The sequence below is a fragment of the Morchella importuna genome (genome assembly GCF_003444635.1).
Source record: "Morchella importuna strain M04M26 chromosome Unknown Morimp01GS084, whole genome shotgun sequence".
Taxonomy (NCBI): Eukaryota; Fungi; Ascomycota; class Pezizomycetes; order Pezizales; family Morchellaceae; genus Morchella; species Morchella importuna.
The window spans coordinates 1-14,904 of record NW_025763480.1 but is presented as its reverse complement, the minus strand read 5'-3'; the positions used below and the strand labels follow the sequence as shown (position 1 = coordinate 14,904).

Here is a 14,904-nt window from a genome sequence, read left to right as displayed (position 1 = left end):
CTTGCTCGCTAGGATCCCTACCCTCTATACCAATAGAGGTAGGGGCTCATCTGCCCCTTGTCTTCACCCATCGATGAGGAACAAGCTGCGGTTACCCTAGGGCCGTATGGCTTGACTGGTAGAACAGGTACTTTTGTAATAGCCCTACTGTGGCCCTGTTACACTTTGTGGGTGTCTTGCCAGGTGGGCTCACATCCGGGGATGTAGGACTGGAGCGCCGTCCTGGGCTTGTGGATCAACTGTGTCTGATCCTCTTGGGATTCTAAGGCTGCCGGTTGCCATTCTATCTGAAGAGGCACTTGGGGAGCCAGGAGGGTGGACATGTTGTAAGAGGAAAGAATAATCTGAAGGTGATTGAGCACTAAAGATTATCTGTAACGGGAACAGTCTTTCCACGTATCGCTAGAATCCGATAGAAAGATGTGGCTGTGCAAGATAGAAATCAGGTTTAGATTATTCCCAAAAGATTTATTGCTAATAACTCAATAATCTTTAAGGTCTCTGCTACCGAGTAGAATATACTTGATAGTTCTAATAAAGACTCAGGAATCGGATAGTTGGGCGGGAAGGATCCTGAGTACTTATACTCCAAAGGATTCCGTTCCGCTGCTCCTACTTCCTTACCAAGTTCCGGCGATACCTTCTAGCGGAAGGGAGCCAATACCACCGCTACCCCACTTCTCTCTAAGTGTTAGCGGGTGCTCCCAGTTCTGAAGGCAACCACCCTTAGTCAAAGCCTTTGTAACACCTGCAGTCTTGGCTGTCGCACAACCGGGACCTGCATGAATGAGCTACCGCTCAGGCGTAAGCTTAATCATTGCTGTAGAGCTCTTCACTTATTGTAGACTTTCCCCAGGCATAGTTCCTGCCACTACCGGCGGACTTATCATGCTCGGAGGATGTACATCTGCAAGCTAGCATCCGCCTCCGGGGGATTGTCCCTTTCTCCAGAGGTTGATGCCAAGACAACTAGTCTCCCTACCCCTCCCATGTCTCCTCACCACCTCGCCTAATCCGTTGAGCCCCGGAGTAACCAAGCACTCTCTGGAGAACTCTCCAACTCAATTTCTTCTCTTGAGTCTCTCCCGCTTCCTCTTTAATCAGGCCTCTCGAGCCTTCTAAAAGGCTTCCTAGACATTTCAGCGGGTCTCTCGAGCTTCTCACAACCCCCCCCCAGCCACTCGATACTCTTAGACCACTCCCCAACAGGCTCCGCGAGCCTCCCAAAAAGCCTCTTGAGCCCCCTCAACCTCTCTCAAGGCCCCGACTCGTCTTGTAAGTCTATAGGCTTCTCGAGCCCCCCAAACGCTCTTCAAGCCCCACTTAGCCACTCCCTAGGTGCCTCACGCGCCCCTTAAACCACCCAAAATCTACCCCAAACAGACCCCTCGAGCTTTCCAAAAAGCCCCTCGCACCATTCCTGATCTCTCAAGCCGCCCGACTGGTTACAAAACCTAACACCTAATACTTTTACTTGAGCCTTTACCAGCCCTTGGATTTCTTATCTGTTGAATCTTATATTGCCCATGTATATACATATCGTTTAAGAGGACCAGTCTTCAGAAGCATTTGCCTAGGCTCCTTAAGCCCTCGTTAACCTTATATATGGAATTCGTTCCAAGTTCTTAAATCTACTCTAGTGTTTACCAGCCATTGTCCCTGCCCCAATTCGAATAAATGTGCCATTCCCAAGACGCTACGAGTATTAATTATCCAAAATCTTTGCCGGGAGCGCCTCGCGACTCTTAGAAGTCCATGCGAGCCTTCAGGAAGGCCCCTGTCCCTTGCCTCCAGCAGCTCAACCAAGCAAAGTTGATATGTCTTTCTAGTAAAGATATCACGTAGTCTGAATATTGCCTTTAAGTGCCCTGGTAAACGTCCCTGAAATGCTCCCCAGGGGTCCGTAGTAGCTACCTTAATCCAAGCCCAATCATTCCGAACTGCCCTTTTCCTGAACAAAGCCTCTCCAGTGCATCGTATGTTATGTATCTCATAGCTATCACTCTTTTGGAACACTGATACTGGCACCTGCAGGCATTTGAAATACCTCACTGGGTAGTCAAGAAGGCTCAATAACCCTCCTTCTTCCCGTTGTAGTCCCTGACCATATTCCGATACAGCCCTGGCAAGTGTAGTCCTGTTCATCTTGATAATGTCTGCGATATCAGATAACCGGGTCGCCGAATTGTCCGGCGTCGTCATCTTAGATTTCTGTGGTGCATCTCCGTCCAGCAATCGCTCACTGCCTCCTCTTTGTTGGTCTTCATTTTTGAAAATCTCCAATAGGTCTCTCAAGCTTTCTCGATGGCTCGGCAGGCCCTCATAATGCTCGGGCAGGGAGAAAACAATATGTTTCAAGTTCAACACTCTCATCTCCATCACCATACGCTTTGGGTGGTAATCAAGAATCTGGACCGTGGCATCTACCTCATTCGAATCAGTGTAGGCCATCTTAATTTGCCGCCGATGAGCCAACTCACTGACATCCGTTGAAAACATGGGTATATTTCCGAATCGCTCCACATGCTCTCTAAAGTGTGATAGTAGATTCATCTTAATGAAATTAAAATGGGACCCCTCCCGAATCTCTTGAACCTCTTCTAGGCCTCTCTCAAGGCTTCCGGAGCCTTGAAGTACTTTTGTTCGATCCTTGGCGTCCTTCCTCGTTCGTTTATAGGCCCGGAATTCGAGAAATACATCTTTATACTTGTGGAAGTTTTCGCGATAGCTTTGGAGATACTCTAGAGTCTCCTTTGTATGAGTTGTATACAGTGCCATGAGGTGGAAGTCAATCAACGCTCGTACACACCGCAAAGCTCTACTAAAGTCTTTCCGTGCCGCCATTGGAGGGGCTTGTAAAGCCACCGCAAAGGCTCCCAAAACTATCCGGCCAAGATGTCGCATTTCTTTACCCTGCCACTGTGTAGTTGCTCGATACGCTTTGTTGGGCACAGCGAGCCCTAGATAAGGCCCGATGGAGGACCAAGCTCGATCAAACTCCTCTATTCGATTGTGTTTCTTAAGAAACCCCTGAACCCACTCCATCATGTGTCTCAATGGTCCCAGGTAGATATTGTGTAGTATGTCGGGCTTGTGGAGATCATAGGCGCTGGTCCTCGGCAAGGCCCAAAAGGCATTGTAGAGGGTCTTTAAAGACTTTGATACAAGGTATTCCACGGGTGCTGCGTTAGACCTATTATCCTTATATTCCTTTACGATCTCAACATATCGCTCCTGAATCCATGGCGGGCTTTCGTGAAGGCTTCCCAAGCCTTTGAAATCAACCTCACATCGTGGGCAGGCATGATTGTTGATATTTTGTAGCGTGGCGTGTTCTGGCTGATCGGCAACCCAGGCACATAGTATAGGGAAACACAGGCGATCGTAGCCATCAGCGCACGCTATAAGCTCACCGTTTTGTGCAGGGCCCCGAAGGCCTTTCAAAATCTCTCCCAAAACTTTGTGAAGAGCCATCTGGTTCTCTCGATGCTGTTCATTTGCACGTACTCCCAATTTCCGTGGAACCGGTAAAAGAGCCAGGAGTATGAATGCAAAACTGGAGGGTTTATTGCGTATTTCTGAAGTGATATTTCCAATCGTTAAGTAAACAGGCCAGGCCTTCTTGTCACCACTGAAATTCGTTAGGTGCGTTCCATCTGATGCGCAAATCACTGGTACCACTGTTGATCCCTCTGGCAGAGTATTCTTAACCTCTGTTAGAAAAGGCTCAGTAAGCATTCACCAGGGCTTTACAAACCTGCATCTCCCACCACCAGTCTGCCCTATGCATTTCACCGTACATTCGCTCGTCTAGCTCATTGTACTCCATGGTTGGGGCATACACCAAAGATTCTCTGAATGCACGTTGCCCCAGAAGGAATCGTACCACACTAATAGGGTCCCGGTAATAGTATGCAATCTTCTCGCCCCCCAACTCGACCTCTGAGTGCATCCAACTTTCTCTTCCTCAACCGTCCCTAGAAACAATCTCATCAAGATGGTGTGTAAAGCCTTTTCCATTGTGGTAGGAGCCTTTCCCTGCGCCTGCCGCTAGAAAAAAATCGTCTATTTGACCCTGCGATACGTGGGATCGCAGGAACCAACGTGATAATTCAAACTCCTTTGCTGATTTGAACGGTTGCCACGGGTTGGACAGAAGGCTCTCTGAGCTCTCGGAATATCCTGTGGAGGGGAAAAGTTGCTCCCCTGCACCCTCATACACGGTAGTTACTAGTCTGAACATGCTGTTTCGTTCTGTCAACGAGTCTGTGTCATCGTTTGATTCATTATCAGACTCGCTTTGGTCTACGCTCGTGGGACCCAAGGAAAAGGTCCCAACATTCAACAATTCGTTTCCGTATAGTCCTCCCGGGCCTTCTACAAGGCTCACCGAATCCTCAGCACGGCGTGTAAGCTGACTGTTGTACCATTCAACTGCCTTCTCTGCGTGGACTCTTGAAAGATGTCGATCGAAACTACCAGGACTTGCGTAGCTCCTTATGCAGAAAGGGCATCGTGATCTCATTGTTGATTGATATTTGATGTTACCGCTAACGCGGAGGTGTAGGGTGGGCTCCTAAGACCATCCAAAAAGCTCCAATGACTTGGCACAAATGATTTGTCATCTTAGTTTTGGCAAATAGCTCTCCACACACTAAACCAAAACTGACTCCGTTAACGCAGAGGTGTCCGGGAGGGCTCCTCAAGCCATCTAAAAGGCTCCTAAAGCCATCTAAAAGGCTCTGAAAGCCGTACAAAAGAAATGACTTGGCACAAATGATTTGTCAACCTAGTCTTGGCAAATAGCTCTCCACACGCTAAACCAAAAACTGACCTAGTGCATGGTGGTTAGGCTTATTGAGCTCATAAATGTGTTTGTTAGGCCTTTGAAAAGGTCCGAACCACCAACCCGAGTGATATAGCATGTTCCAACTTCAGCAAACAATACCAACTCGATATATGACGTAGTATAGGATCCTCATCTAGGAGAATATATAGGCACCCCCCTATACGCTCGCGGAGCTTTCTAGTAGGCCATTCGCACTCTTGATACTCCCCCAGGCCCCCAAGTTAAGCTAGGGTCAGGATTTCAACTAACGTTCACTTGAATACAACCCACGGATATATAAAATGGTACGTTGACCTTTCTAACTCTAAATACATACCATTCACATATCTATACACAGACTCGACCTTTGGGAGAATTCCCCCATTGCCCTGGAGCTTGGTATTCCTCCGACGAAGACTCACGAGAACGCAAACGTCCGCGCATTAGCGAATCCACCCCAACCCCAATAGCACCCCCTCTGGCCTTCGTCAACCCTCCAGTCGAAGCATCCATTCCGGCCGAAGAAGCACCTGCAGAAGAAGTACCTGCAGTCGAAGACCAGGCCTTTCCGGAATCTCCCCAAGCCTCTCAAAGCACACAGGCATACGCGGACCGCTTGGTACTAGCATTTAACTATCTCGAGGAAGGCGAAGAACCACCTCCAGTTGAAGAGGACTCCCAGGCCTCTGAAGACAACGATTTCGAAGACTTTGACACGGTCGCTCTCCTAGCAGCGTACGAAGCACACATACAGCAAATCAAGGACCACCACGCCACCCTCGCTGCAACAAAAACAGTTGTACCAGAAATTGCAAGCAGAGCTAGTAGAGTCGATACAGAATCTCTCCCGGAAGCCTCTGGTGGAGCCTCTCCTGGACCCGAATGCCTAACAGGCTCTCGACCACGCGCATCCAACCTCGAGGTAGGCCGCTCCGCCTTGCAAGAAGAGCAACAAAGCAAAATCTCCAAACCCCCAACTCCGAGTCGACCCCCCTTTGAATATACTGGTAATCCCGAAGAAAGCGACACCAAAAGCGACACAACTATCCTCGACGAACCCGACGAACCCCAATCAGCAAAGGCTCGTTCAAAGGCTCCTGCGACCCCTGAAAAGGCTCAAAAGGCTTCAGCCGATTCACCAATCATGCCACCATGCAGGGGAAGAACCTCAGCTGCCTATAAGATTACCAGTATTGAACAGATGAGGGAGATTCTGCAACTTACCGGAAGAGATGATGTCTACAGGGCTCTCCGTACTGCGCTCAGTAACGAAATGACAAGAATTGGCCGTGTCAACAAGACAACCTCTGGACTTGATTTATTCGAGCAATTGAGGGATTGGCTTATAAATCACAAAGTTCTCAAAGCCTTAAAGCAAAGTTACATGAGGGAGGGCTCGGAGGCCTCCGAGAAGATCAAAGCAGCCCTCGGTTATCTCATTGGCGACCGATCCCACACCCGTGGAGCCAGGACTTTAGCCGAGATCAATGAGGGGGGAGGCGAGTCCAACGAGAATCCCACCTTGGCTGCGGCAGAGGTTTGGAAGGCCATGGGAATACCCTACAGGCCTGCAATAACTGTACATGTTATTGACCCAACGAAGATGGGAGCCGTCGTCAGCGCGGCTTACTGTAACGGGGGTGCCATGATGGGGCACGACCGTGACTTCGATCAGGTAGATAGGTAGAAAGGAATAGGACAAGCTATCATTTCGGCTCGTTCGATGGAAAGATAGAGTTTATTTCTTTGATCGTTATTTGTAGTCTAGAAACTTAATAACTTTAAGGGGTCACCTCGCGGGTAAAGACTCGCTGATCCCCCCGAGATCAACCTGGGGCAACCGAGTTCCTTTATGGAAGTTCGGCGCCCCTTCCTTCATTCCCTCTTTTCTTTCTTCACTGGCCGTCCGCCTTTCAAATAATCTGGGGGCACCGCCTATTTTCTATCAGGGGGGAGGAGAAGAGTTGCTACCACACCGCGGACGAATTTTCGTCCGAGTCAAATCTCGCAATCCCTGCCAAGAACGGGTCCGGATCCTAGGACTAGAGGAAACAGCCGACCAGACAGCAATTGCTCATTCAGAGTATTTAGAATAGATTTGGGTGTTTTTAAAGCAAAGGTTTGCTCTGGTAGCTTGGGTCGCACTCTTACTCCCCCCCAAAGATTCACCGGACTGAAACAGGAGGGTTCCGGCGGTTCGACGCTCCGGGGGTTATTTTTGGGGGTCTAAAACGTGTTTATTTTGCAGTGTTTCCTCAACTCCGCAATGCGTTCATTCAACCACCCCAAATGGACCGGAGCATCGTCAGGATCCTTTCTGACGTGGTAAAGCATATTTTTCGGGCATCGGTTGCAAAGTTATTGCGCCTCAAAGATTGACTGCCAGGGTAGGGTAACTTATGTTTGGGATTACCCTTCCTTATTTGTCATGCTCGTCCTACTGCTCTAGTTTTGGTCCAGTCGCCTAGCTTGACTTGTAAGACTTCCTGCTCGCCAGGATCTCTACCCTCTTTACCAATCGAGGTAGGGGCTCATCTGCCCTTGTCTTCACCCATCGATGAAAAACAAGCTGCGGTTAACCTAGGGCCGTATGGCTTGACTGGTAGAACAGGTATTTTTGTAACAGCCCTACTGTGGCCCTGTTACACTTACCGTGAGATTGACTGGTACGGTCCAGCAGCACTACCGGTGTCTATAGGCGTCCTCGAGGAGGTGTCCTTAGCAGAGTTGGCCAAGGTCGCAATGAAGCGTGTCCCAAAAGTTGCCGACGGTCTGCCCCCGAGGGTCATCCGGGCCTTCTACGGAGCCATGTCAAACGGACCCCCTAGGACGGCTGGGGCAGCGTATGCATTTAATCCGGAAAATGTTCTTATTGGCGACGCGGAGGAGTTGGAGGCCTGGCTCAAGACCAGTGAAGCCAAACCTTTGAGGCTTTGTGCTGTGCTCCATAGGCCTCGTGTGTAACGGGGGCAGCCTATCTATGTATCGCTAGAATCCAATAGAATAGATGCGGCCGTGCAAGATAGAAATCAGGTGCAGATTTATTCAAAGATACTATCGCTAGAACTCAATAATCTTTAAGGGCTCTGCTACCGATAATGGTCTACTCGAAGATGAGGATCTGGTCCGTTGGGCGGGAATGATCCTGAGTACTTATACTCCAAAGGATTCTATTCTCTGCTCCTACTTCCTTACTAAGTTCCGGTGCTGCCTCCTAGTGGAAGGGAAGCAATACCATCGCTACCCCGCTTCTCTCTAAGCGTCAGCGAGTGCTTCCAATTCCGAAGGCAACCACCCTTAGTCAAAGCCTTTGTAACACCTGCAGCCTTTGTTGCCACACAACTAGGGGCCTGCATGAATGAGCTGTCGCTCAGGTGTAAGCTTAATCATTGCTGTAGAGCTTCCGCTTATTGTAGACTTCCCAGGCATAGTCTCTTCCACTGCTGGCGGACTTTCCAATGCTCAGAGGATGTGGAGGATCGCTGAGCACTCAGAGCTTCACTCTGGCTAGCCTTCTAATCATTGGCGAGGCACAGACTCGTCAGTCGTTGCTCCCATGAGTAGATCCTCTTCCTAGCGCGCAGAATGTAGTTACTCTGACAGTTGGTAGCTAACCACACTGCCGGTACTTGCATGTCACTGTGCAACTGGCTTCTAACAATAACTCTCAGCATGTAACCGGGCCCTGTGTGTACTCATACACCAGACAGTTGAAATGGCTCCGTTACACTACTCCCCTCTTCCAGGATCTTGGTCTCCGAGATCTATAATCTGTATCTATTTATCTATGCAATACTATATGACAAGGAAAATTCCTTTGGTGTGGAAGGGGACGAGAATGTTAAAGGAAATGCTACTGGCCTAGAGCCCTCTTATCTCTGGGCTTCTTAGGGTACCTCATATGGAAATCCCGGAGGGCTTCTTCAGCACTCTTCCTGAGATGTTCCCAGGGTTCCCATGTAGCGTCCTCATTCTCATATCCTTCCCATAGTACCAGGTATTCCACCCTTCTCCTCTTCTTATTGACCCGGCTATCAGCTACTTCTCGGACGATCCAGTTCTGTTCTCCTGCAATTTCCTCAGGTTCCGGTGGGGGAACTCTTCTCTCAGGGTCTACTGGCGCTCTATAGGGTTCCAGGAGAGAGACATGGAAGACCGGGTGGATTCCCATTTGCGGGGGAAGAGAGAGCTTGTAGGCACGGGTACCAATAGCTTCTAAGACCTTGAAGGGTCCCATCTTCTTCTGATCCAATTTTCCCAATGGCCACTTTGTTTGCACATTGCGCCGGTCTAGCATAACTTCGTCTCCAGACTTGATTTCAGGCGGTGCCAGGGCATGTGCATCATACCACCGGGCCATCCTTAGTCTAGCCTTTCCCAAGCTTGCATTCATAGCCTGCCAGATAGATTCCCATTGAGAGACCATGACCTCGCTTGCTGGATTGTTCCATTCAACACCTTCCTTTGGGGCCGGCCAGTTGGTTCTGGGTTCATATCCATAGTTGGCGTAGAAAGCCGATACTTTGGTAGACTCAGAGACCGCCGAGTTGTATGCATACTCTGCCAAAGGCAAGAGGTCTGCCCAGTCATCCTGTTGATATGAACAATAACTCCGCAAGTAGTGTTCCAGGGTCTGGTTAACTCTTTCTGTCTGGCCGTCCGTTTGGGGATGGAAAGAAGTGGACATTTTCAGCTTCACATTGAGGAGGCTCATGAGAGATTGCCAAAAGTGAGAGATGAACCTGCTATCTCTGTCCGAGACTATATCGTCAGGCGAACCATGGAGTCACCAGACTTCCTTCAAGAACAACTTAGCCAAATCTTCCGTTTTATTGAGTGTAGGAAGTGGGATGTAATGTGCCATCTTTGAGAAGCGGTCCACTATTACCCAGATCTTAGTAAACCCATTTGACTCCGGTAATCCCACAATAAAGTCCATAGAGATGGAAGTCCATGGCCGATAAGGTATCTCCAGTGGTTGGAGCATACCGAACTTCTTATGTCTTGAGGTTTTATTCCTCTGACAGCTGTCACAGCTCCGGACATATTCCTCAACTTCTTTATCCATGTTGGGCCAAAAGAAGTTGTTTTTCACCCGCTCTAATGTCTTGAACTGGCCGAAATGGCCCGCCACTTTAGAGTCATGGGTATCGGTCAGGATATCCATCTGGAGCTTCTTGTCTTTAGGAATGTACCATCGATTCTTGTAGAAGATGAGGCCGTCCTTGACAGACAAGTTCTGGTCCAAGTTTGGTTTCCTTTCAACCAGGGAGCGGTGCAGTTCCTGCCAGATTCCATCCTCTTTAGCTGCCATACATAGGCGCTCTAAGAATGTATTCTGCAATTGATTCACCCTGACAGCCGCTAGCTTAACAGGATCCAAAACCAATTGACCTGGCCTAAAAAACATCTGTGGCTCCGGCCGCAAGGTTTCACCCCCCTCTTCAGGGCGGTGGTCCCAACGCCTTGATAGCACATCAGGTTTGCCATTCTTCTCTCCCGGTCTGTAGACAACTTTAAAATTGTAGCCTGCTAGGTCCTCAGACCATCTAGCTTGCCGCCTAGTGAGAACTTTGGTAGATTTGAAATACTCTAAGTTCTTGTGGTCTGTAAAACCGTGATCTCATGCTCGCAACTCTTGAGCATATGCTCCCATTCCCGGAAAGAGGCTACAATAGCTCCCATTTCCTTATCATGAATGTCATAGTTGATCTCAGCGGGGAGAACTTCTTAGAATAGAAAGCTACCGGGTGTAGTTTCCCATCTTCCCCATACTGAGAGAGCACCGCTCCTTTGGAAAGTCACTGGCATCAGTTTCAACCACAGTTCTTCTGCTAGGGTCAAAATGGAGAAGGATTGGAGCGCTTGTGAATAGCCTCTTGAGTTCCTCAAATGCTTGTTCGCAGGCTGCGGTCCAATACCATTTCTTGTCTTTTTGCAAGAGGTCGGTCAATGGTTTGCAAACTTTACTGAAGCCTTCAATGAAGCGGCGATAGAAGTTTGCAAATCCTAGGAAACCTTGTACTCCCTTAATATTTCGGGGTACTGGCCATTCCTGAACCTCCTCTACCTTGTCCTCTGACATAGACACTCCTTTTTCCGAGATGTGATAGCCAAGGTATTCTACTTCTCGGACATGGAAGGATGTCTTGCTGATGGAGGCACACAGTTTTGCTTCTCTGAGCTTCTGTAGGACCTTCTCAACCAGCTTTTCATGCTCTTCCTCGGTTTCTGAGTAAATGAGGATGTCATCAATATAGACAACTACTCCTTCATCCAGTAGTTCCTTTAGCACATCGTTGATCATTGCCTGGAAGGCGGAAGGGGCGTTGCATAGACCAAATGGCATCACATTATACTGATACAGTCCATAGCGGGTTCTGAAAGCGGTTTTCCACTCATGCCCTTCTGCTATCCTGATCAAATTGAAGCCATTCTTCAAGTCTATCTTTGTGAAGATCTTGGCCTTGAACAACCTATCCCTGAGCTCGCTCATGATGGGCAGCGGGTACTTGTCTTTGACAGTGACCTTGTTCAATCCTCTATAATCAACACAAATTCGCCATGTTCCATCCTTCTTGGGTATGAACAATATGGGCGCCGCTGCTGGGCTATTAGATCTGGAGATCTTTCCCAAAGACAACTCTTTGTCCAGGTACTCCCGGAGAGCCTTTAACTCTGGAGCGGAACATGGGTATAGGGGGCCAAATGGGGGAGCGGTACCAGACAAGAGATTGATCTTCAAATCATTTCGGGAGTGCGGAGGCAGTTCCTGTATCTTCTCTTGACTGAAGACATCAGCCCATTCCCTATAGCGGAGAGCTATCCTTTCAGAGATATCTCCTCCATCCTCATCATGCCATACTGAAGCGGCCAGTTGATACACTACATCCTCTTCTTCCATCAGTTGGTATGAAGAGATGAGTTCAAACTTGATCGCTGCTGGGAGACAGTTCTGCTTGCAGTAGTCACTTCGCCAGCTTATGGTATTGAGTTCCCAATTGATATCCGGGTTATGCTTCCTTGCCCACGCAATTGGCAGGTAGCCGGATATTCCTTCTTCCAAAGTAGCCACTTCCCATCGGAGTGTCTCCCTATGATCTCCCATGCTCATGTGGATTGGGTGAGTGTAGTACTCTCCTCCACCCATCATGATATCTCCTTGAGCATCATACATTGTCAGAGGTTGATCTCGCCGCACTAAGGGAACCCCATGCTTCCTGACAAAACTCTGGTTGAGAATTGCTCCTGTACAACCGGTGTCAAAGAGGAATGTCCCTTGGGCGTCTTCAACTTTGTTCTTGACCGTCCATGACAGTCCTGCTTTCAGTATTGGCCTCTTGCCATGTACTGGTAAGGATGGGAGCTTCTCTTCCAACCTTCTTCGCTTCTGTGCGGATTCTAAGCTTGATTCTCTTTGTCTTTTCTCCATTGCTAATAGCTGCGGGCACTACTAAGATCAACAGATCCTTTGGTTCTATTCCCAAGCGATAATATAGCAAGTGTATTGTGTGGAAGTCTGGTAGCGGGCTGGAAGTGTCTTGTAGCAAATGTAACTTTGGCAGAGCACTTACAGACCAGCTGTTTCGGGTCGTAAACCCATCCTCAGAGTGCTTGGAAACAATCAAATAGGCGAAAAACACAATAATTTATTCAAGAGAAACAAAGAAATCGAGACCCAAAAGAAAACTAGTAAACATAGACTCTAAACAGACATTTCTACCAGATGATTTCATTGTCCGAGTCTTGCTCAGGCTGAAAGACGAAATCTCCTGTAACCTCTGGGAGTACAACAAGTGGTTCCTCTGCTACAACAGCAGCCACTTTAGCTTTCTTCTGAGGATTGGACTTGCCATTTCCTCGTTTCCGCTTTTGTACCCTCACTGCTGCCACTCGGACTACAGTAGGTTCCCTGGACCAACAATCGGTCCATTTGTGTCTGGACTTGCCGCACTATTGCACAAGTCAGTCTATGCACTCTACCAATAGGGAGTACCGGAAGGTCATACCTTCAAGCATACTTCTGCTTTCCTTCTTTCTTCTAGGATATCCCCCGGGATACCCTTCAATTCCACCGCTTTATCTTTGGAACTTGCTTCCTTCTGAGGTTTTGAGGAGCTTGCAGCTTCTCTCTTCCTCTTGGGGTGCCGTTCCCTTTCAGCAGGAGGTTCCTTCTTGGTCCTGGCGGGTGCTTTCTCAGCTACTACCGTCTGGTATCTTTCGTGGGTGTGTCCTAGCTCTCTTAGAGCAGCTATCCGCTCCATCAAGGACTTTGGCTTGGGGGTAAAGAGAGCCCAACTCATGCCTAGGTCCGGAAGGAGGGAACTAAGGATCTTATCATCCACTAACTGACCCTCATAGCCAGTCTTCCACATCAGCTGAATAATACTATTCAGGAAGGAGTCTATTCCTCCCTTAGCTGTGTGGGTAAGGGTGTTCCATTGGGCTACCGTATCATCGCTAGAGATGGCTTCACCAAAGGCTGCTCTGAGAGCATCCACAAAGGAATCCTAGCGCTTCCATCTCTCATCCAACACCACAGGCATCCCAGCTACCCGGTTGGCAGAAGCTTGGTCGATAGAGTTGTGGTAAGCTTCATACCACTTGACCGGAGCATCTCCTTCCATCAGGTTGCTAGCATATCGGATCCTGACCTCTTCAGAGGTAAAGGACTGGCCCTCAATGGAGAAGACGTTCTCACATTGCCGGATGAAGGTCTCCACGTTGTCTGCTTTGCCATTGAACTTGGCCGGAGGGGGTGCTTTGGGTTCTCGGGCCCTAGAGGCAGCGGAGGGGTGTGAGGGGGCCGGAGGTCTCATGAACTGTGCCATGGAGGCCAGGAGTTCTTTCTGTTGCCTCTCCAACTTCTTCCTGAGGTACCTTCGCCATCCTCTCCTGTCACCATCCTCAGGCTCCGAGTCTGAACTGTCTGAGTCCCCTCCTGGGTTGGGAGCGCCGCCAACTGGGGGACAATTCCATCTCCTCCACCATTACCCGCTGGTTCTGGGTTCTGGTTTTCTCCACCAGGGTTTCCTTCTGGCTGGAGGTTCCTCCTAGGTGACTCCGGGGGTGGTGACCCTCTGTGGGATTCTGGGGATAACCCCTGGCGAACCCAGGCTGGAGGGAGCCCGGAGGGACCACTCCTGACCGGTGTCTGGGAGTAGTAATCGTCGTCTCCTATAGGTTGTCGGGGGGGCCTTGCTAGGCCGCCTGCCAACGGGCTTGATGGGGCTCTCTGAGGGGGAGAGGTGAGCCTCCAATAGCCGATGGCATCATCAGGGGAAGAGTTCTCTGCCTGCTAGACCTGACCGGAAACGCTGCAAAGGGGTTCACCCTTTGGTGGAAGGTTCTCAGGGCTGCTCTGGATGAGGCCCTGGAGTTTTGCGGAGGTGCGGGATTGGGGACAGGTGCTGGTGTAGGCATCCTGGCGATGGAGAGCCTTCCTTCATTAATGGCTCTCTGGATGTCTTCTAGGAAGTTAGGGGGCATCGCCGGGTTTGTCCATTCAATGTCCTCCATCACATCCGCTCCTAAGTCATCTCTCTGAGCATAACTCTGGAGTTGTGCCTGGACTGAGGAGACTTGTTCTTGCATATAGCCGAAGGCATTCCGGAGCAGGACTGCCTCAGCTTCTTGTCTTTCTTGCACCAAGGCTAGCGCATTGCCGGCCTTGATGACTTCCTGCTGCAGGCTGTGCTTCAGGTAGCGCTGCAACTCTGCAAAGAAGTCCTGTAAGGTGACTTCATCGGTATCTTGCCAGGTGGGCTCGCATCCGGGGATGTAGGACTGGAGCGCCGTCCTGGGCTTGTGGATCAACTGTGTCTGACCCTCTTGGAATCCTAAGGCTGCCGGTTGCCATTCAATCTGGAGAGGCACTTGGGGAGCCGGGAGGGCGGACATGTTGTGAGAGGAAAGAATAATCTGAAGGTGATTTGAGCACTAAAGATTATCTGTAACGGGGGCAGCCTATCTATGTATCGCTAGAATCCAATAGAATAGATGCGGCCGTGCAAGATAGAAATCAGGTGCAGATTTATTCAAAGATACTATCGCTAGAACTCAATAATCTTTAAGGG

At 49.4% G+C, this 14,904-nt stretch overlaps 4 protein-coding genes across 4 annotated transcripts; 2 read left to right on the top strand and 2 right to left on the bottom strand.

The window, feature by feature from the left end:
• Window positions 1–1,599: 1,599 nt before the first annotated feature.
• On the bottom strand, window positions 1,600–3,829 carry LAJ45_11672 (uncharacterized protein; the record flags this gene model as incomplete). The annotated part of the gene is made up of 2 exons (XM_046121147.1): window positions 1,600–3,705; window positions 3,758–3,829. 2 exons carry the CDS (start codon window positions 3,827–3,829, stop codon window positions 1,600–1,602), a joined length of 2,178 nt encoding a protein of 725 aa, XP_045965654.1.
• A 138-nt stretch (window positions 3,830–3,967) lies between these two features.
• Window positions 3,968–4,525, bottom strand: LAJ45_11671 (uncharacterized protein; the record flags this gene model as incomplete). Its single annotated transcript, XM_046121146.1, has 1 exon — window positions 3,968–4,525. One exon carries the CDS (start codon window positions 4,523–4,525, stop codon window positions 3,968–3,970), a length of 558 nt encoding a protein of 185 aa, XP_045965653.1.
• A 605-nt stretch (window positions 4,526–5,130) lies between these two features.
• Window positions 5,131–6,515, top strand: LAJ45_11670 (uncharacterized protein; the record flags this gene model as incomplete). Its single annotated transcript, XM_046121145.1, has 2 exons — window positions 5,131–5,133; window positions 5,187–6,515. 2 exons carry the CDS (start codon window positions 5,131–5,133, stop codon window positions 6,513–6,515), a joined length of 1,332 nt encoding a protein of 443 aa, XP_045965652.1.
• A 1,055-nt stretch (window positions 6,516–7,570) lies between these two features.
• LAJ45_11669 (uncharacterized protein) lies at window positions 7,571–7,792 on the top strand (the record flags this gene model as incomplete). Its single annotated transcript, XM_046121144.1, has 1 exon — window positions 7,571–7,792. One exon carries the CDS (start codon window positions 7,571–7,573, stop codon window positions 7,790–7,792), a length of 222 nt encoding a protein of 73 aa, XP_045965651.1.
• Window positions 7,793–14,904: the final 7,112 nt, after the last annotated feature.